Here is a 22,424-nt window from a genome sequence, read left to right as displayed (position 1 = left end):
TAATGGATACAATATACATATACATATATACATACATCTAATGAGAAACGCAGCCTTTAGGAGGAAGTGAGTTGAGGAGCTTCATCGAGACAAAAGTTGTCCTTTGCCGCCGTCCTGTGGCATCGATAGGCAATTAGTGTACTCGGAAATTTTGACTATTCACAACAGGGCCCAGTCCCTGTCCCCCATTTATAGAGTTCGCTGTAATAAACAAAACATTTCTAATCCCATTATGGGCGGAACGGTGGACGAGTGGTTAGCGCACTTGAGGTTAGGGGTTCGAATCCGGCCTTCGTGTGGTGAACTTGCAGATTCTCCCCGTGCTTGCGTAGGTTTACTCTGGGTAGTCTGGCTTCCTCCCACATGGCAAAAAGATGCATATTAGGTTCACTGAAGACCTCACAATATTTATATATTTTTTCTTAATCTGAGATTATCATCCCCTTGGCCCGTTAGTCAACTACGAATGAGCTAGAGGAGGTGGGGTTGCGTTGGCAATTGCATCCCCCTGTTTAAAAAAAATATATCATTTTTTAAAGAAAATAAATGAATGATTCATCTGTTTGAAGTAGCGATGCGAGTTTATTGAATAATTGTTTGATTATTTATTTTATTTTTTTTGGGGGGGGGGAACAAAATGCTGCATGAGTGGTACATCCTACAGCCACACAATCTACCATTTTGCCCCCCAAAAAACTCCAAAATCCATTTACAAAACTGACCAAAGTTACCAGAGGCCTATACTATAAACACAGCGGTATTGGTGGTTCTAGTAAACAAAATGGCGTCCTTAAATCATGTGACGCAGATTTGATCAGTGGCAGAGCACTGCGGTCAGTTTAATGAGTGTCCAGACTTTCTTCACTGCGGTTTTTGCGTGGACCCCCGCAAAGTCAGCTGGGATAGACTCCAGCTCACCCATGACCCTATTGACGAAAATCAGTATATAAAGTCAACGGCTGGATGGATGTCATAAAGAATTGCATTTGTCGACTTTGTATTCCTTGAAACCGATCATTTATTTAACAATATAATGGTAAGATTTAAGTAAGTGAATGCAATTTTCCCTGTGTTACTAAAGTACAGCATCTATGTTAAAAAAAAAAAACAAAATGCTGCGTTGTTAGTTTGAATCAGCAATGTGAGTGAGAAACCCCCGGCGCTCCGTCTCAATCTGCTGATTCCCGGAAAAGGAAACAGTGTCCCAATTGTTTCCAATGTTTTCCATCTAATTGTTGAAATCTGAAACAACCAAATGGAGCAGTGTAGCCATACATGGAGAACCTGCGGCAGCAGTTTTTACAATGTTGTTATGTTGCAATGTGGCCATGTGCTTCCTATCCAGCAGAGACTCAATGCAAACGGCACACAAAATGTTTACCAGAAAGTCTCATCGTCCAAAATACCGATGAACGCATCAGCCCCTGCTGCCCGCCAGCACCTCCTCGCTGATGTTTGCTCTGAGAAAGATGACTCCATCGTAGTTGATCATAAAATGTAGATTCAGTTGGGAACAAAAAAAAAAAAAAAAAAGCATTGTTACGGAAAGCCGTTTCCAGATTAAGGTCCATGTACTGGAACGCAAATTTTGTTTTGTTCGGATGGATTCAATTTGCAGATGAATACATCCGCTCACTTACTTTATTGAACTTTTTATGTCCTCTCGCTCGCTCGCTGTCTTTTTCCACTATTGCGGCTTTCACAATTGACGACCAGTAATGACACTAACACGTGCGGTATTGTGATGTTTCCCGTTGCCCAGGACCACATTTCCACTCCTCTTTCAAATTTTATTCGCTTGGTCTTGGAAACATGATGTCACTATCCAAAGTGTTTTCACCTCAGCAAAAGGCCTGTGGGGGATTAGGTAAGTGGAAGTGAGTCTGTGATGCACATCAGAAAAGGTCCATTTCAATTTTGTTGCACTTGAAAAAATATATGACAGATCTGTTATTATTATTGCAACACAGGCCTTTGTTTACCATACAGCTTGGTGGTTAATCACCGATATGCCATTTTTCTTTTTCTTTTTCTTTTTCTTTTTTTAACCTGTATGTACACTTCACACTGACTGTTGGCTCACACTTGTCAGCTAGCCAGATGAAGAACGAACAACATATTGCTTAAACCTGTAGAATGTGCACACATGAGAATGTTCCAGGCATTCATGCACAGTTGTGGGAAGTAACCAAGTACAAATACTCTGTTACTGTACTTCATCAGAATCAGCTTTCTTGGCCAAGTATGTTACGAGACACACAAGCAATTTGCCAGTACATTTTTCAGGTGTCTGTACTTGAGTATTTATTGTTCTTATTTCCTTTTTAATTTAACTCCCTACATTCGAAAACGTTTTTAGATTAGTTAAACCCTTACAATGCCGCCTAAGCGCTGTGCCCCTGCGAAAGCTTCCTCCGGGGCGCCCAAGAGGAAGAAGAAGATGATGACCATCAGCGAAAAAAGTGAAACTTTTAGATATGATCAAAGAGGGCCGAAGTTATGCATCTGTGGCACGCCATTATGGCGTGAATGAATCTACAGTGCGGTACATCAACAAGGAGGAAGCAAACATCCGCAACACCGCTTCAATAAGGAAGCGAAACGTGTGGTAGCTCCGCGTGATAAGAGACGGGGTTATGTCCTTGTACAGGGGAATTTTGAAGCAAAAGTAAAAACAAAGACAACAACTACCCATCAGCATGTTTTTCTCCAAGGTAAAACCCCAGCTACACCATCAGCGCCTCCAGCAGAAGAGTCTCCGAGTGAACCTAAAGCCTCTACGAGGCAAGTGAGAGCCTCCTCAGTATATAAATACTGTTTATATATTTGAAACGTTCTGGTACCCACATACACATACACGAAAATTCCTGGGGGGGCAAATCCTACTTTGCGGTTTTTCACCTTTGGCGGGGGGTTCTGGTCCCCATTAACCGCGAACAACGAGGGATCACTGTATTCCCCTTTAGTGGACTTATTCAAGAGAATTGTTTGTCTTTGGCACTTCCATGTTGTCAGGATCATGTTTTGATTGTTTGGTTGAGCATAAAAGTTGAGGCAACACTAACTAGCTCTTGGTTTAAAAAAACACCAAAATGCAACATGTAATGTAATTTTTTTTCCTTCTCGTCAGTATGAGAAAATGTTGATCTTGTTGGCTACAAGAATCATTTGTGGCAAATGTGTTGTCTTGCTCCAGCCTAGTATTCAAGAATCTAATCAGAAAAACATATACGGGTAAGGTCTTTTTTTTCCAGGTAGCTAATTTTGCATTTTTTTTTTAAATTGGTATTTTATATACTGTAAAAAAAAAAAAAAAATCATTTTTACTTTTGTACTTAAGTACATTTCAAAGTATGTAGTTTCTACTTTTATGTAAGTACAAGAGTTGAATCAGTACTTCTTTCAATGATGACGCAACGAAAGAAAGATGTAAACACAGCGAGGGAAAGTCAAACGTGGTTGAGAATTTGATTGTTTGAGATCATGGGGGCTTATAAAGTGTAAAAAAAAAAAAAAAAAGGGACAGCAGTGACATGGAAGACCACAAGCTTCTCTACATCTAATCTGAAAAACCACATACAGGTAAAGGTGAGGTGTATTTATTCAGTTGTTGTCATTAGGTAACATTTTTTGTTACTCAGGTCACAACGTTAGCAAATCTATGGGCATACGCTGTAACATAAATAACAACGTAAATGTTGAGCCAATAATAGCTAGCTCTTAAACAACAACAATATATATATATATATATATATCACTGTAAATTGATAAAAGAGGGAAACTCTTTTGTGTGCAAAGTAATTTTTTTCCCGTTGTTCCAGTTATCCAAATTGGCATAGAATATAAATGACTAGCAATGAACTTTTTATTTTTGTATCGACGTACATTTCACAGTCTGTACTTTTTTTTAATTGAAAGGAGTCAAATCAGTACATCCACTTTTATCAGAGTATTTTGTACTACCTGTACTTTTACTTCAATACAGAATGTGCGTACTTTTGCTACCTTTGTATGCGCATGCGCGATGATGTCATGTGCGTCTCTAGAGACCGTCAACAATTTGACTTTGTTGACAGCTTGCAGTGTAGCTGACCCCAAGTAGATGTGAGTCAGAGGTCATATGTACTGTCGCTATGTAGGTCTGACTGAGTGGCGCTCAACAGGCTCCTTTGTGAATTTTGCAAGCAATGTTGTTAACTGGATTCTTGAAATTTCTCGTAAACGCAGGACCGATCAGACACTTACTGGAACGACTGAGTAATGATGTAGAAGTTCGTACACGCCCAACTACTGCTCTTCTGGTGCCAGATCATTTCTTGATCCTTTCCAAGACTGCGCAAATCATTAGACTTGTTAACTTCACTCTTCGTTTTGCACATTCCTAATGTTTTCTCCATGCACAAAAGCATTCTGCTGGGAAATACTGTAATGCAATAATGTCAACGCACCGCACACTATGAATCATACTCTCACAGTTTGCAAATGCCTTTTTTTTTTTAAAAACTTCATTGCCACACGAGCCACGGCCAACCTGAACACGATTGTTAAAGCTGTGCTCTAATGAGCCCGGCGATAACTATGCATTTGTGTAAACAAATATGCTCTATAAACTGCTAATAGTCACATTGCAGTTGGCTTGAAACAGTGGTGTCCAAACGTTTTCTTCTGAGGGCTGACAGACAGCAAACTGAAGGACGTAAGGACCCCTTGGACATTCTTTAACTTCAAATTTTTTTAATGCTCTAAAACCAATGCATCAAACATTTGCTTTTATATGCACAGAGTGTCCCAAAAGTCACTATAAACTTGTTTTCTTTCCTATTTCGTTTCAGGTATAATTCGGACAGATACGAGACCATCAGAATTTGACAGTTTAGGCTTTGCAGTTGTTGTACTTTTTTGCTGATGGCTCGCCAAATGACAGTTGAACGGCGTTGCAAAATAGCCACCTGGCAAGACGTTTTTCTGTCCCCGACTGCAATTCGGCGCCAGTTTTAGATTTATGGCTGTCACACTGTAAAATGTATGCTACCCAAGGCGGGTTTCTCGAAACAGGATTCGTTCTTGACAAACCACGCAGCGGAAGGCCTGCTACTAGCACCACTGACAAGGAAGGCAACATAAAGTCTATGCGGAGCACTGGAACTCGGCATCAACAAACACTTGAATCAGTGGAGGCTTCAGCAAATGATAAAGCGTTACACGAATGAACTTGAGGTCATAATCTTCCACTTAAAGTCTTTGAACAACCTGACTTTGGTATGAGGAAAGTTGAATCACCTTTTGAGCTGAATCGAGCTTTGGTTGATGCGGTGTTGCTTATAGAAACTGTGAAGCCTAAACTGTCAAATGCCGACGGCCTCACGTACTGGATGTCTGAATGATACTTAAACGGAAAAGGAAGTGGATGGTGACTTTTTGGTCACCCTGTATTAGTTATTTAAAAAAAAAAAAAAATGCTACATCACAGCTTTCTGGTGATAAGGCAAATTCTTTAAGACTTTTCAGGATTTTGAAGCTGTATCCCACTTAGAATAAGGGCTACGAATGGCCCCTGGGCCGTAGTTTGGACACCACTGACTCAAACAGTATTTAGCTCCTTGCAGATTTGAACATTCTGGCTTTTCCCTTAGAAAACAAGACTACAGCAAGTGGTCTGCGCTTAGTCTGAAAAGAAGCCAAAAATAGAGGAGAGTCTGAGATCAAAAAAGGTCGTGGAGAGGAAAACATGGGATGGTGAGAGGGTGATGATAATCTCACCCATGTGAAGTTGTTATTTGATGAGCCTGCTGGGATGTAACTGCTCCACTATGGGCCAAAACATGATTTGTTTCCACGCTTGACAGACCTCACTAGTGAAAACAGACAATGAATAATACCAAAGCCATCACTTGCTCACCAAGCGATTTCATTTAGTCTCTCAGTCCATTGAGTATACAAATCACAGAGCGTTGTCAGGATGATTCAAGTTATTTCGCCACACATTCATAACAAAAAAGTCACGGATAGCAGTAGGCCATAAACCTTAATTTGTGGAAAACCATACGTAAGACTTCTAATGATTTAAAACTGTTGTTTTGAGCGAACATTTCCAGATATACTCCTTCACATGACCATCCGCTCACGGATACTTTCTCTATAAATCTAAACTAATAACAAAGACCAAACAAACAGTTTAAATATTTGGTAGTGGTTTTTTTTTTGTGTGTAGTCTTAGTCCAGGGAAAGTAAAGAAAGATGTACAATTCTCAAACGGATTATTCGAGAAACTTTCTAGGCTCTTTTTGTGGACTGGAACTAAAACCTGTTATTTTGTAAATACTGACTTCTCTTGTACAGTGGTCACTTCTCTCTGATAACATCCTGTAGGGGTTGAACGACTAAAGATATTTTGTACGCGACTATAATGTGACGCAAGACGAGTCGAAGTTGACGACTGATCGTTGATATTCGTTCAGCGTTGTAGAGCAGCAGTCCCTAACCTTTTTTTTGTGCGCCATGGACTGGTTTCACATGAAGACATATTTCGAGGGACCAGCATAGAAACAAATAAAAATGTTTTTTAAATACAACTCACCATAATGTCAAATGTACTTGTTATAATTAGTGGGAACCCTGGCCATGTTTTTTCTTTTTCAACGAGCTGCCCGGTTTCATCTTGTGTTCCATAGCATTTGCATGTTGTGAGGCGGAACAACGTTGCCAGGCTCCTAAATATTGAGCATTTCTCTGTTCCTATTATATTGGATCTGAGGATGGACTTGAATATTTTGCAAGTGACCATGCTACCCGTCACATTTTTGTTGGCCCGACATTTTCCTGATGCACACAGCGTTTATAGTCCGGTGACAGCAGCAGATGGGAGAGTCATAAGTCCTTTATAAATGGGAGAAGAGATGTCAAAAATATGTGATGAGCATTTAGTCGACTTTAGCTTTAAACATCGATTTTGAGGTGAGATACTTTTGATCAATTGTTCGGCTTCGTCTTGATCTCATGATGTCAAAATGTGAACGGCATGATGAGGCCTTTTTAAATAAGATTTGTAATTGAGCCAGGAGGTATATTGGTCCATTCATGGTTTAAATGCTGCTCTTCTCAGAGGGTGTGTCATCAGCAACTTACAGCAAAGATACAGAGAGACTGAAGGAGTCACAGAAAGGCAGAGAATTGTATGTCCTTAGAAATTTCCATTTTGTTGTGAATTTTGCCTTTGAGCTCTCTGTTAGACAACAGCAAGTTGCGCTGAAAATGAATTCACATTCCAGGTAAAAGGTTCAGAAAGGTCAAATGAAGTTGACCTGTAAAGGTCAATGGGGCCATTTTTGGCTGATCCTAAAATTTTACCCCAAAGCCCAACATCCCAATCTTTATTTTACATTTTTTTTGAGTAGTGTTTGTCGGCCTTGTAGAGTGTAACATCAGCACTGGCAGTTGATAATAACACCTCTGCACACTTCCAGTGCCCGCATCGTCACCTCCCTACCAAAACTGAAGCAGTGCCATTCCACTCCTCCGGCTAGCCACCGGTAAATCATTGTGTGGGTGTGAACGATGACCCATTCTTCACTCAACGCACCCTCTCGTCATCCATCATCACTCCCCACCCTGTGATTCAAGCCCAAGTGCTATGGCGCAGTGGTGTGAAAACAGAACACTAACACGAGTGTGTCTGCAAGATGAAGAACTGGTGTGTTCGGACCATTCCGGCTTCATGTACAAGAGCCTCGCAACACGTAAATGTTCAGGAACAAACACCAGTTACGCTGTTTGCTGAGGTGTCTCCATTGGGGAAAGTGTGTGTGTGTGTGTGTGTGTGTGTCTGTACCTTTGTGGAGATTTCCGACACTGTGTGGGTTGGTCAAAGGCGCTTTGGTTGGACACTCAAAAGACAATTTTTGCCCTGTTCCAAAAGTCAATGAGTCAATGGACTCCATTCCCGAAATGAGACTGACTTCACCTGGGATGAGACAGGTACACCCCCGCCCCTCTTGCACAGCACACCAGGTACGTTGACATACTCATGTCGTCTAGACAGGATCAAGTGAGTAATAGTGACGCTCGACTTACAATGACAGGAGGTTAATGAGATTTCCCACGCAACCTGGAAAGTAAAAAAGTAAACAAATGCAGGAAAACCTGAAAGGGAAAAAAAAAAAGACATGTTTCTTCACAAACAAAGGGCTGTTGTTCTGTCTTTTTTCATTTAATCAAAATTCCGGTTTGGATTTGCACTGCCTATAAAAGTACACTTTTATAGGCAAGATCGCACATTTGCGTGGTCAAGATGGACTGTTAAACTTCGAAGTGTGAGACAGGAGAGCCAGACAGAGATTTCACACAACCAATCAGCAACGTCGCTGAATGTATTCACCAAAATATAAGAAACACATTTTAGTACGATGCAGTACACCAATGCAAGTCCGACTTTAGAGAGTTGTGTGGCTGCGATGAAGTACCATGTTGTGGCAAAACATGCCCGCTGCATTTTGGCCTACTGGAAGACGTGCAGCATAAACAAGAGGCAAAGAAGGTCCCCAACACTCATACAGTTCTCCCCAACTGTAATAGTCATTGCAGTATTGTTGTATGCTGTGTTTGTATGTATGTATGCATCCTCCGTGTGTGTTAAAGTAGCAGTTGTTGGAACGTTTACAATTTCCGTAACATGGATGCTAATTTCTGTTAGCTATGTTACGTAGCTACTATGGGGGTTTCACATCTTTAAAGTATATTTCATCTCATGACTGGGCGGATGTTGTGCAGCATCCAGTTTGTAGAGACAATTAAGGTCAAAGTAGATGAGAGACGAGAAAAAAAAGGCACGGACATTATCACGTGGGTGTCACATTCTGTGCACATCTGTCAAGCTCGTTTTGCAATAGCAACAATGGGGGTATTAAACTATTACAAGTCCAGTGAAAGTATCCCGAAGGAATAGGATGGCTCCTTCTGTCTACATTGGTTTCATTCATTCTGCGGCCCAGCTGTGGTCAGTGTTTGCTTAAGCAAAGGTTAAACAACTAGCACATGGTGAATAATCGAACACGTTTTCTTTTAAAGAGCCCTCTTGCTCCCCGGGGTACACCAAAAACAAGAGGAACACATGTTTCACATCAATAAGGTCATGCTTACAAGGTGTCCATATCCTTATTGCGGTCTCACACAGAGAGCAGCAAAATCTTCCAAATTACAGTCCAAATTGGATTCACTCTTGTTTTGAAGAATGAGCTGTCAGTAGGGCACCTTCACCGGTCCAACACCTTAAACGTTCCCACATAAAAGAAGGGGCGGCACGGTTTAGATGACCGGATACGACCACGGAAAAAGAAACTATACAGCGGTGCCTTGAAATTTGAGTTTAATTCGTTCCGTGACAACACTTGTAACTAAAAAAAAAAAACAAAAAAACATTTGTATCTCAAATCATCATTCCCCATTGAATTGTATGGGAATGGAATTAATCCGTTACAGACTCCGAAAGAAAATGAACCCAAAAAAATGGAATATGTTTTGAATGAGAAAAATAGCAATCAATGGTAATGTACTTTTGAAAAAACATGCTGTAACGGAAAATAAATAGAATGTAAAGCATTAAACAGTTTTGTACTTTGTTTGTAAACCGAGATAATGTGTTTCCACTGAAATGAATGGAAATGCAGTTCCAGCCGCAGAACATTATTATATTTACAAGATTTTGATTGTTGTGTGATTCAAAATAAATACTGTGCAATATACTGTAGAACTAGGTGAAAACAAATTCTGAAGATGAATTAACAGTGAGATTGCTTTCAAATCACTGTGTAGTCCCTTAGCCTTTTCAGGTACAGTAATGTTTACATTCCCTGTGATTGCTGCTAGCCCTAAATGTCCACCACCTCCCACAATGCAATGCAAAAGATGCACTGCACGTGGTGGCCATTTTAGGCACACAAAAAAAAATACCTGAAAGAAAAAGATACCCAAAGCGCGACGCCAATGACGTTTATGAGCCTTTTCCGAAAATAGCGTGTTAACCCGAGGTCATTTTTCTTTGAGATACAAATTTGGCCATGAAACCCGCAAGTCAAGGTGCCACACTTGAAAATCATGAACTTTGACCCGGAGTTTGCTTTCTGTTTGTTCTCACAACAAACCAAGAGATTAAAAAGAAGTTGCAAGGCCTAAATGTGCCGATCGTACTCCCCCCATCATTTGCTGTCACTTCCCAAATGGCACAAGGTTTCCATGGCAACTCGGTAACACAGTGTTGTGGGATCTTTGGGAAAGTGCTTGATCAGAGCGCCGGTGCGCCTGCTCCCGGAGACCTCCGGCCTTTGTCGTCAGCGCACAACCAGATGCTCTTCACATCCTGTGTACAAAATCCAGGCTGACTCCAATGAAAGAGATGACAAGGAGCAGCCAGAATGCGGACCACCTCAAAATAGGTTTCTCAACCTCAGAAAATATTCACTCAGTGGACTTTTGCATTCAATGCCGTTTTCTTTAGAATGTGTGCTGCCCTTTAGTTTTGGCACCGAGGCGGGCAGCAGAACGATAGCAGATCACCTGTCACCTCCCGCATGACAAGAATCCAACTAGTTAGTACCTGGACCTTTGAATAAATGCTGAAACAGAGTTCCATAAGACTACGACATCATTTTGGACTGCTGCTACCACGTCGAGGAAAATATTGACACTTTGGGCACAATTTTGACTTTTTGACTTTGGGGTGTACTTGCTATTGTTCCCATTGAGTTCTTTTGCTGGGGAAGTACATTTACAATCTGTACACTGACTACTTTACATTGTATCAAAGTGTCATTTCTCCAGTGTTATCCCATGAAAAGACTGAATCCAATATTTACCAAAATGTTTGGCGTGTCCTCCAATTTTGTGAGATACTGTATTCATTACAAAAGTAAGACATTGCAACCGTGTTATACATCTCCGTTTACTTATTTAACAGTTCACCATTTGTTATATGTTTTACTTTTAATTTCATGAAACAAGCTTCTCCAGTCATAATGTATGAACATGCTTCATGTCCACGAAACAAATATTGCAGGCAATATTGATTCCAAACCTTCCAAAATATCACAAAGGTACTAACATTCCGTGTTATGTAATACAGTGTAGAAGATAAATGAGTAGAAGAGTCATTTTAAAAAAAAAAAAAAAAAGCTGGACTGCAGGCAAGAACTTTTATTGTCACATCAGATTTTTCCTCCACATACGAATCGCGTTCAATGGGTTGAAATAAGAATCACAAAGACAAAAACAAGCAGTCTACTCAGGACCTGGTTTTTGTTGGAGTGCAAATGTTCCGAGTAAGTCAAAAAAAGAGCTACGGCGAGCAGTGCCGAGAACCACGGTGATATACACCAGGCGGCCTTCCAGATGTTTGAACAAAAGACACACAGTAAATCTGATACTGAGACTTCCCAGCCCAGGAATTCAAGTCAAGCCCCCAAATGCACCGTTCTTGTCAGAACTCCATGTCTACTTTTGTGTGCGCAAATATTTACATGTTCTTTTACGGCCTTTGCGCTCCAATTCCGCAGAAGCCGTTTGGACTATAAATATGTAAAATTGGAAGACGGTAAACTGAAGGCTCAACATGACCTATAAGGTCCATGTACTACTAGTATGCTCCGTGTACTCACTGGTTGGACAACTTTGGCACACTAGTAGGGCAACTACAAGTGAGGAAAAAAACTGCACTAGTTGACATCTGTGTGCTTCCAGTGCTATTAGTAAAGCACTGGATGTTAACGAGTCGGATTTTATAATGTTACTAGCAGTACTAGTAGCGCACATTTGTCAACTACTGCAGTTTTTCTTTACGAGTGACACAGTTGAAGTGAACTTTTCATGAAATGTTGTGTTTTGAACTTATTGTGCATATTAACAACTATTAATAAACACTGTCTTCTAGTAGTTCTACGAGCAGGATGTTGTTGACTAGTGCATAGTTTTGTCTCACTAGTAACTTATTAGTGTGCCAAAGTTTTCCTACTAGTGTGCAGGAAAGTCGAACAGAAGTGGGGGAGAAAACGGGTTTAGTAAGAAACTGTTTTGTACTAGTGCGCTGAATTGTCTTAGTAGTGAGGACAAAGAGCGTACTAGTATATGGGAAAAGCCATTTGAGCATTTGTTAGATTTCCAGCTGAAGGTCCATGTACTAGTAAGCTGTTTGTCCTCACTAGTAGGACAACTTTTGCATACTAGTAGTACAACAACTACATGTTACTAGTGAGGAAAATCTATATACTATTTGACATATGTGCACTACTAGTATGACCAGTGACTATAAAATTCTACTAGTTAATATCTAGTGCTTCGCTAGTAGTACCAGTACCACCCGTCAACTACTGCGCAGTTTTGCCTCACTAGTAACATGTATTTGTCCTACTTGTATGTATACAGTATTGGAAAAATGCTACGAGTCAGACACAGTCGTTCTACTAGTGTGCTGATTTGTCTTACTAGTGAGAACAAAGAGTGTACTAGTACATGGACCTTAAACTGGTAATCTAGGATATGGAAATAAATGCTCAAACAGCTTTCCATATTTCTTCTCCAGTTCCGCACAAGCGCACATTTCATCCAGTATTTTAGAACATGAATATGTAAAATTGGAAGTCTGTAAACTGGAGGCTCAACATGGCACGTGTTCGAACCCACCACAGCTTGGCGCTATTTCCCGAAATGGAAACTTTTGGTAAAAGAATTCTTCCACACAGCAGACAACGCAGTGATTTGCACTTTGAACTTGGACGTTGGAGCTCCACAATCGGAGTACTGCAAAGTTCTCAGTATTTGCACCTTTTCACCAATAATCTTCAAACATGTAACACGCACTGAAATTGACCGAGATGAGGTGTGTGGGCACAAATGCCTCTGACAAACTTTTACCAGCCTGCTGCGGTTTTGAATGTCATATAGTTCAAACAAGTTCCGAAAGGAAATGATGGAAGCGTTGCTGCTGAGCGGTGAGTCAACTGGCAGTCTGAGCACAAGTCGGGTTTGTGTGCGTCTCCCTGTGTGACCTCCCGTCGTGGACACAGACCAGCGGCTGTTTGGACTGCGGCACGACTCAGCGGCAAGTCTGGAGCGGTGGCTCCGTCTTCCTCGTTCATCTTCACACTTAACGTGGAAATGGGTTTTTTTGTGGGCATCGAAATCCTAAACCCCCCTTCGATGAATGCTTCATTTTGGTGAAATACGCACTATAGAAGATGGGAAATTTCCATCCCCAATCATCATCCCCTATTGTCATTGCCATTCATCTGTTACATCGTACACCCAAAAACCCAACAAAGATGTTTCCAATGGGTTTTTAATGAGAAATATAACACTATATAATTTTGTACTTTGTAAAAGCATACAGTAATATTATAAATAATTTTTTTGGTTTCAATTCAATGAGCATTGTGCTGCTCCTTCTGTTGCGGGTGCCCTGGCCACCTGGGGGCAGTATAATGCAGACAGAGACACTCGCGAAGAAAAGTTTCACAAGTGACTCAGTAAGCTTCGGTAATATTGTTCATTTTTCACAAAAGATAAAGAATATATGCGCGTGAATATTTCTTTGAAGTCTATTGTTTAATCTTGAATAAAATACAGGCAATAACACTTCATAAAAGAGGGAAACTATTGAGTGTGCAGAGACAATTATTATTTATTTTTTTTTCTTCATTGTGCCAAGTTACCAAAAGCGGCCTTGTGTATAAGTCAGAGTAGAAATGAATTTGAACTTTTTACTTTTATACTAGTACCTCAGAATGCATATCAGCTTTTTTAAATTTTTTTTGTATTTATTTAAGTACAGGAGTCGAATCAGTACTTTCGACTTCATTTACTCATGCGAGTACTTTTGCCACCGCTGGTATTCTTTGTTTTGTTGAAAAGGGAGTGTCAAGAGAGTCAAGGCCCCCTTCCGCGCCCCCGCCTCCCAAGCTCCAATGGAAGCCCCCTGTCCCCCCTCCTTCCTCCTGTCCTCCTGTCCTCCCTCCTCCCCCTCCCGTTGACCCGCAGGGTGCATCACACTCGGACGGCCGGGCCAGCCCTTATAAACTGTGCGCTCCAGTCCCCTCAGTCTTGCACACCGGCAGCACGGCAGTGGGTACAACAACGCCCACTGATACCTTCTGAGCTTGTTTTTTGTCTTCCCCCCCCGCCCCCCCTCACCCTCTACCTCCTACACACACTTTTTGTTGTCTTTCTTTTTGTGCGTCAAAATGACTAGTGTCCCACTCACGAGGGTTCTGGTGGCGGTGTGCGTGTGCAGCGCAGTCGTCCACGGCGTCCCCAAGAATAAAAGACAGAGTGGACAGTATCAAGTGTATCCCGATTTCCACGACACAGAGGCTGTCGGTGCAGGTTTGTGCATGCATTTTTCACTAACTTCACTTCAGCAACTTTTTTTTTTTTTTTTTTTTTTTGTGCCTTGACTTGTAAACGGGCTCGTGAATGTTCGTTGTAAATTCATTATTTTAATACGGAAGTAATCCCTCACTTTTTTTTTGATTTCTTCCATCTGCACGGCCTTTAATTTTATATTCCGCCTTTACAACTATAATAATGCTCGCATTCGATTGACACTGTCAGATGCGGGAAAACTAGTAGTTTGACACAGAATGTTTATTTTTGTGGTTTTAGTTTTACACTGTACTGCAACTGAGACTTTCCGTGAGAGGGCTTATAAAAAGCCACTTGAGCATTTATTCGATATCCTTGAATTCCACTTGAATGTCCATGCACTAGTACGCTCTTTGTCAGACAATTCAGTGCACTAGTACAATGACTGTCTACTAGTAAAGAATTTTACACTGCTATCTTCCACAATGGTATGATATTTCTACACACTAGTAGGACAACTGTGTTACTAGTGAGGCCAAACTGCATTAGTTAAAAATCTGTGCGCTACTGTGCTAAGCGCTAGATGTTCACTGGTCAAGATTTATGTTGCTGTCACACAACTTAGCCTCACGAGAAATATGTAGTTGTCCTACTATTTGAATAAATACTCAATCGGCTTTATGAAAAGCCATTTGTGCATTTATTCGAAATCCTTAATATCCTGCTCTGGGTCCATGCACTAGTACACTATTAGTAAGGCAGTGCATTTTGGTGCTACTAGTAGAGTCCAGGAGGCTACTAGTGTGTGACACCTGCCTACTAGTTGGGCTTGATAGTGTTACTAGTGCAGTGCAGTAGTTTACCAGTAAGGTTAACTTGCATACTAGTAGGCCAAAAGGAGCACTAGTAGTGGAAAAAAAACATTACTTGTAAGACACAGTCATGGAAAAAGAGTGTACTAGTACATGGACCTCACCTTAAGTTGGATATCAGGGATCTCACGCTGAACATTATTATCTGGATTGTTCAGGTGCACCTAATCATGTTGAGGCCATGAAACCTTTTTGTTTTGTTTTTGTTTTTTGTGAATCTGTACCGTAGTTGGCTGCGAGGAAAACGGTCGCTCGTTCCGAGCGAACGAGCAGTGGGAGAAACCTTACCGTGGCAGCATACTGTTGTGCACCTGCAATGGAGCACAAGGCATCAAATGTAAAACGAAGCCTGAAGGTCAGTGAGAGTTCATAGACGTGTTATTACACTCATTGTAATGCTGAAATGCACGTCACACCGTGCATATATTGGAGCTGAGCAAACCCACAGTTTATTGCCCTTGCGTTCACATTTATGCGAGAGAAAATGGTTGAGCACCGCATTGTTATTATGTTGTGTTTCCTTTGTACTTTTATTAGTGGAGGAATCTTGTTATGACAAGTACAATGAACGGACATACCAGGTCGGTGAAACCTACGAGAGACCAAAGGAAGGAATGATGTGGGACTGCACTTGCATCGGATCGGGTCGGGGCAAGATCAGCTGTACCATTGCAAGTGAGTCACCGAAAAGCTGCGGTATATTTCATCAACACCGACATTCTTGTCCAGAAGATTTTTTGTGTGTGTGTGTGTGTGTGGTGGCGTCAATTGATCTGAGAGAGACGTTCCAGACCCACCTGCAGTATATGTAGAGACCATCTTTTTAAAATATAGTTTGAACACTCCCACATGCTTTAAACACATTGAAATTCATTCAAATATTATTCTCGCTCTCTCCCTGTCAAGAAATCGGAGACTGACTTTGAGGGAACGAAAAGACAATGCATATTCTCCCTGGCATCAGAATGAACCATAATATCATGTTGCCATTCCTAGATCGCTGCCATGAAGGCGGACGGTCTTACAAAATCGGGGACACCTGGCAGAGGCCTCACGACACCGCTGACTACATGCTGGAGTGTGTGTGTCTTGGAAATGGCAAAGGAGAGTGGACCTGCAAGCCTGTGTGTGGGTACCGTTGACTAAATGAGCACATTTTCACTGGGCGGACAGGCCAGCTGACAAAGTGAATAATGAAGCCGCACAAAGGCCCGCTTGTGTTTAATATCGCTGTAAATATCTAACCGCAGTGTCACACAGAGCGTGCATAGCAGCACGTCTCCTCTTTGCTCATCTCGCAATTATCCGCATGAAACTCGATGGTTTGGATTTCATAGCAAAAGATGGATTGAATAATAAACGCATGCTTGTGGAAAGCTGTTTCAGCATCTATTCCATATCCTTGATACCAACCTTAAGGTACATTTGCCCTCACTTACTGCTGGGAATTTTGGTGCTACTGCAAGGCTACTAGTTTTGTCTCATTAGTAACATATACTGTAGTTCTCCTACGAGTATGCCACAGTTGTCCTACAAGTGTGCACATAGACCCCGAGCTTGATATAAAGGATACCGAATAAACGGCTGTCCGTCCGTGCTGGTTTTTCTATGCAGCCGAGCGTTGCTATGACAACAACGCTGCCTCGTCGTACGTGGTGGGCGAGACCTGGGAGAAACCCTACCAAGGCTGGATGATGCTCGACTGCACTTGCCTGGGCGAGGGAAACGGGCGTATCACATGCACCTCAAGGAGTGAGCAGAAACACACAAACAAACTTGGCTGATGCTTTCATAGCTAGCTCTGACAACTCTGTCTCCCCGACCAGACCGTTGCAATGACCAGGACACCAGAAGCTCCTACCGCATTGGAGACACATGGTCCAAGAATGACGCCAGCGGGCACGTGCTTCAGTGCTTGTGTTTGGGAAACGGTCGTGGAGAGTGGAAGTGTGAGCGCCACAACGCAGGCCAGGGTGAGAGAGGAGAAACACTTCGCTAGTTCCCGGCCGCTCGCGCCTTCAACGACTTGGGTCTTTAACAGGAACAGGTTCGGTGGTGGTGAGCCCCCTTCATCCTCAGCTGGAGACAGAGAGCCCCGCTGAAGGAACCTGCCGCACTGACTCGGGAGCCACCTACTACGACGGACAGCGCTGGATCAGAAGCCAGGGCAGCAAGCAGATGCTTTGTACTTGCCTGGGCAATGGCGTCAGCTGTCAGGAGTGGGGTGAGTGCACTAGACAAGCTTCTCTCCTTCCTGTGGAGGTTCCATCAATATTCTGAAGACAAATCTTCCGCTAGGCCGTGCTTTGTTGTTTCACTCATCCATTTTCCCTCCTTCCTTAACTTTCGTTTCATTCGTTTTCAAAGTGCTCAAAATGGAGAGAAACTGCTAGCTTGCTACCATGCTAACATCCAACGAGCAAAAATAGCTACAAAAAAATAGCTCTCTTTCTTTCTTCAATGTTCTACTTTATATCTTTTTTTTCTTTTTACATTGTGTCGTCATGTGTGGAGGTTTAAAAAAGGAATGACAGTTTTGACAGAGTGAGGATTAGAAAGTACAGATATCTGCCTTCAAATGTAGGGAGTAAAAGTCAAAACAAAAATAAAGTAGTGCAGAGACTTGAAAAATGTGCTTATGTACAGTAACCGATGTTTGTACTTCATTACTTCCTACCACTGGGTGGCTCCCAGCTTTCGGCTTAATTGAGGACTCCAAATTATGGATGTGAGAAAATTAATAGCTTCATGGAGGTTTCATAACCATTAATTTTCAGCAAATTCACGTTCTTCATATGTCCAGAGGCCAGGAACCAGGTCTACAGTGGCAACTCCAACGGCCAGCCATGTGTATTCCCATTCGTCTTCATGGGGAAGACCTACTACTCCTGCACCACGGATGGACGCACGGACGGCCAACTCTGGTGTTCGACCACCTCAGACTACGAGCGAGACCAGCAGTACTCTTACTGTACTGAGAAGAATGGTAAGGAGAATGGAAGATGCCAATCGCAACCATGTTTTGACTTGTTTGTTTTAGCTAATGATTACGTAGGCTCTCTAGACCAAAGTACCAGGCCACACAAACTTTGTCCTGTCGGATGTTCTTGGAATTGAAATTGCACGTGTATGTAAGGTTGTTTCCCTCACATTACCAGCTATCGTGGTCACACGAGGAGGCAACTCCAAGGGCGCCCTGTGCCACTTCCCCTACCTCTACAGCGGCCGCAACTACACCGACTGCACATCTGATGGCCGTCGCGATAGCATGAAGTGGTGTGGTACCACGCACAACTATGATGCTGATCAACACTTTGGATTCTGCCCCATGGCTGGTAAGTGTGTGAGGGCCATCCATTTTCGACAACTCATCCATCCTTTCAATCGTTGGTTTTTTATGTTATTCAAGGATGTCTAAATATTTGGGTTACTTGTAGACAATCAATGTGACTGACGTGAAGTCAGTTTGTCTTATTGAGTATTTGACTGAACTCAAACAGAGACAAATCAATAAGCACACGAGCGAGCGTGCGTGCGTGCGTACTGCGGAAACACAGCAGAGAGTACTGTTGGTTCTTATTTGGGTGCCTCTACCTTGCAGCATACGAGGAGGTGTGCACAACTAACGACGGAGTCATGCATCGTGTCGGAGACAAATGGGACAAACGCCATGACGTCATGGGTCACATGATGGAGTGCACATGCCTCGGGAATGGTCGCGGGGAGTGGAATTGTATCGCTCACTCACAGCTGCGAGGTGAGAACCACAAGATGTCATACAGCAATATCGCCAGTGTGTTATGTTATCTGTTAGCAACAGGGTCCGTTGACTCTCTCACCGTTGCGTGTCCAGATCAGTGTATAGTGGAAGGCTTGACCTATGACGTCAACCAGGAGTTCTCCAAGCGCCACGATGAGGGCTACACGATGAACTGTACCTGCTATGGACAGGGACGTGGGCGTTGGAAGTGTGACGCTATTGGTAAGTTCCTGGCAGAGATGGGCGTAAGAAGTCACATATGTGCTAGTCCTAAGGCACTCTGAAGTCTTAACCTTCGGGTTTCAAGCAAGTCCCAATATGCAGTTTTCAAACTGCTAGCAATATTTGAATGTACCGTCATTCCAGTCCACGCCCCAGCCCTTGCCCCTGCCCCCTCGTGTCTCTGCCCAAACTAATGCCCCCAGCTCACTAAACTTGGGACAGCATAAAAGAACCAGGAAGAGACTGTTTTTGTTGGTCTCGCCTGGCAGTCTCGGCGTGCAGCTCAGGGTCGGCCCCAAGCTGTCAACATTACACGAAATATTACAGGTTGGATGTTGTATTTTTTGGAATGTACAATCAATTAAAACTATAAAAGAGGTGATCAACTCACCTGACGACTTGGTGAGAACGGTAATGTGCTGTATTTTTGGGGAGTGTACAATCAATTAAAAATATAAGAGAGGTGATCAACTCACCTGATGACTTGGTGAGAACAGTGACGTGACATATGCAGTCGTTTTCCAAGCTCAGCCACGCAGCCGTCCGCTTATAGGACACACACCACCGTTATGTAGCTTTACCCTTGATTTGAAGTAGAGTGCTGTCCAATTCCTTCTTTTTAACTTTTTTTTTCCAAACTGGAGTTAAATAATGTTCCCAAGAAACTGTAAAAGTCTAATCTGCAAATTAGCTATTCTTGTTCAAATGTAAAATAATAAGTACAATTTAATTACAGGCATTAGATGGGGCCCAAGGGGGGTAATTTATTTATTATTTTTTTACTGTCAGGTCATATAGAAAGTTTTAACATATTTAACAAACTCTTGTTCCCCCCCCCCCACCCCTGATGTCATGTGACGTGAAGGTCTGAGGTGTGAACGGAGAGCAGGTGTGTTAAATTTGTCATTCTCATCTCCTGCAACAGATCAGTGTCAGGAGCCGCAGACGAGGGCGTTCTATCAGATTGGAGAGTCATGGGACAAAGTCATCCATGGCATTCAATATCGCTGTTATTGCTACGGCAACGGGATTGGAGAAATGAGGTGTGAACCCCAGCAGAATTACCAAGGTGGGGAAAGATTTATGCATGAAGAACATTTCCTACCCATCATGATCAACCTCGGCCACTGGCTGACTGGAAAAAAAAAAAAAGACTTATGCAATGTCAAACTTTGTACTAGAGCTTTCATTCTTAAGTTGCAACAGACCAAAACATGTTTGTAGAAGTCTGAACAGCACCAATGAAAGAGAGACACCTGCCAGTAAAGGTGGGCAGATAAAAAGTGGTGGCATAGTACTCAGGTGTTATGTGAGAGCGTTTGTGAGCTGGTGCTTTGGTCGCAGGCAAAATATCCCAGAGGCCGTCTTTCCCCCACAGCCACCCACGGCTAACACCGTCATGTTAACGTACCGCACGTCGCCTCCAGCTTCTTCTTTCTCATCTCATCGAGTCTCGCCGCAACTTTCCAGGTGGCCACAGGCCAGTCCAAGTCATCATCACCGAGGCGGGCAAACAGCCGGACTCGCACCCCATCCAGTGGAACCCCCCCTCGTCCGTTCAGATCACACAGTACATCCTCAAATGGAAGATTGTGAGTCACAACATATCTGTCTCCCTGTCGCTCACTGATATTGATGGTCTTTTTTTTTTGGCTTGTTTGCATTCAGTTTGACTGAGCTGGAGGTTGTCATCATTTTATTGGCGCACCCGAGTTATAGTACTTGTGAGAACCATGAGTTTACTAGTACATGGACCTTTAACTGGCTTTCCATAAAGTCGTTTGAGCATATACAGTATTTGATATCCTTGCGGTTCATATACTAGTATGCTCATTGTCTTCAGTGGTAGGACAGCTTTGTCAAATTAGTAGGACAACTACCAGTGACATAAAATCCTACTAGTTAACATCTAGTGCCTCATTAGTAGCTTCATATGAAAATGCTCATCATTCATCTCGTCCCCGTGTTGTTGCTAGAAAAATTCCCGTAATCCCTGGAGGGAGGTGGTGGTTCCCGGTCACCTCAACTCCTACACCATCTCCGGTCTGCGGCCAGGGGTCACCTACGAGGGTCAACTGATCAGCATCTTACGCTACGGACAACGAGAGGTCACGCGTTTCGATTTCACCACCACCCACGGTTCTTGTGAGCAAACCTGACACGTTTCCAAGTGTTGTCTTGATATGAACTCAGACCTGCACAATCGAATACAAAAGCTATGTGCTTTTTTTTTAGTTAGCGGTGAGCTAGATCATACTAGTTTCAGTCCTCTCTCATGTAGCCAAAGGTAGCCCAAATATTAGGAAAGTCTTTTAGCTTCTAAAATAATAATAATGAAAAAGAAAACACACAATAATAACAATGTTAAATGAATACCTCCCTGACAATGTCAATTAAAACTGAGCATTGTCTTTTTTAAAGGTAGGCATTAGATATCTCAGGCATCCATGTACTAGTACACTCTTTGACAATTCAGCGCACTAGTGGGATGAGTATAAAGCTTTTTCCACAACTCGTGCCACTTTTGGCATACAAGTATGCAAAGAAACCTTACAAGTAAACTGAACTGAACTACTAACAATATAAGGCTCAACTAGTAGGCATGTGTCACACACTAGTATCATGGACTCCACTAGTAGCACCAAAATGCTTAATGGTAATTTTGCCTCACTAGTAACATGTAGTTGTACTACTAGCGCGCAGAAATGCATACAGTAGTGAAAGGCAGTAGTGAAAAAAACATTACTAGTAAAACACCGTTGCTCTATTTGTGTGCCTGAATCATTTTACTAGTACGCTGACTTGTCTTACTAGTGAGGACAAAAAGTGTACTCGTACATGTACCTTAAGATTGATATCAAGGATATCTAATAAATGCGCAAACAGCTAGAGTCAAATGGGTATGTACAGTATATCATTATATACTAGTAGAACAACTCTGCACTAATGCACTAATAGAAGGACTGTGTCTTAACTAGTCAAGTTTTTTTTCCACTACTCTATAGCGTATACTGTATGACATTTCTCCACACTAGTAGGACTACTACTGTTGTGTTGTTACTAGTGAGGCAAAACTACTAGTGAGCATTTTGGTGCTGCTAGTAGGGTGTAGAAGGCTACTAGTACTAGATGCATGCCAACAAATTGGACCTCTTAGTGTTACTACAGCACCACAGTAAAAGTAAGGTTAATTAATAGTAAGGTTTGCTTGCGTACTAGTAGGCCAA

The 22,424-nt window shown here is 42.3% G+C and overlaps 1 protein-coding gene across 2 annotated transcripts in view; it reads left to right on the top strand.

Moving 5' to 3' along the window:
- The first annotated feature begins 14,086 nt into the window (after nt 1-14,086).
- The window catches only part of fn1b (fibronectin 1b), a 31,761-nt gene continuing 23,423 nt past the window's right edge, over nt 14,087-22,424 (top strand). The window contains exons 1-14 of one of the 2 annotated variants that reach the window (XM_061753010.1): nt 14,087-14,364; nt 15,445-15,570; nt 15,753-15,890; nt 16,212-16,343; nt 16,830-16,967; nt 17,042-17,188; nt 17,257-17,439; nt 18,019-18,201; nt 18,374-18,550; nt 18,817-18,972; nt 19,069-19,197; nt 20,123-20,266; nt 20,668-20,789; nt 21,174-21,342. In XM_061753010.1, the coding sequence (XP_061608994.1) occupies nt 14,223-14,364; nt 15,445-15,570; nt 15,753-15,890; nt 16,212-16,343; nt 16,830-16,967; nt 17,042-17,188; nt 17,257-17,439; nt 18,019-18,201; nt 18,374-18,550; nt 18,817-18,972; nt 19,069-19,197; nt 20,123-20,266; nt 20,668-20,789; nt 21,174-21,342 (2,086 nt within the window). In that variant the 5' untranslated portion in view covers nt 14,087-14,222. The remainder of the gene's footprint in view (nt 14,365-15,444; nt 15,571-15,752; nt 15,891-16,211; nt 16,344-16,829; nt 16,968-17,041; nt 17,189-17,256; nt 17,440-18,018; nt 18,202-18,373; nt 18,551-18,816; nt 18,973-19,068; nt 19,198-20,122; nt 20,267-20,667; nt 20,790-21,173; nt 21,343-22,424) is intronic. The other variant, XM_061752999.1, reaches the window with a different exon arrangement.

This window comes from Phyllopteryx taeniolatus, chromosome 2 (assembly GCF_024500385.1).
Source record: "Phyllopteryx taeniolatus isolate TA_2022b chromosome 2, UOR_Ptae_1.2, whole genome shotgun sequence".
In the NCBI taxonomy this organism is placed as follows: domain Eukaryota; kingdom Metazoa; phylum Chordata; class Actinopteri; order Syngnathiformes; family Syngnathidae; genus Phyllopteryx; species Phyllopteryx taeniolatus.
Note: the sequence above shows the minus strand (reverse complement) of the source record. Positions and strands in the feature narration are given on the sequence as shown.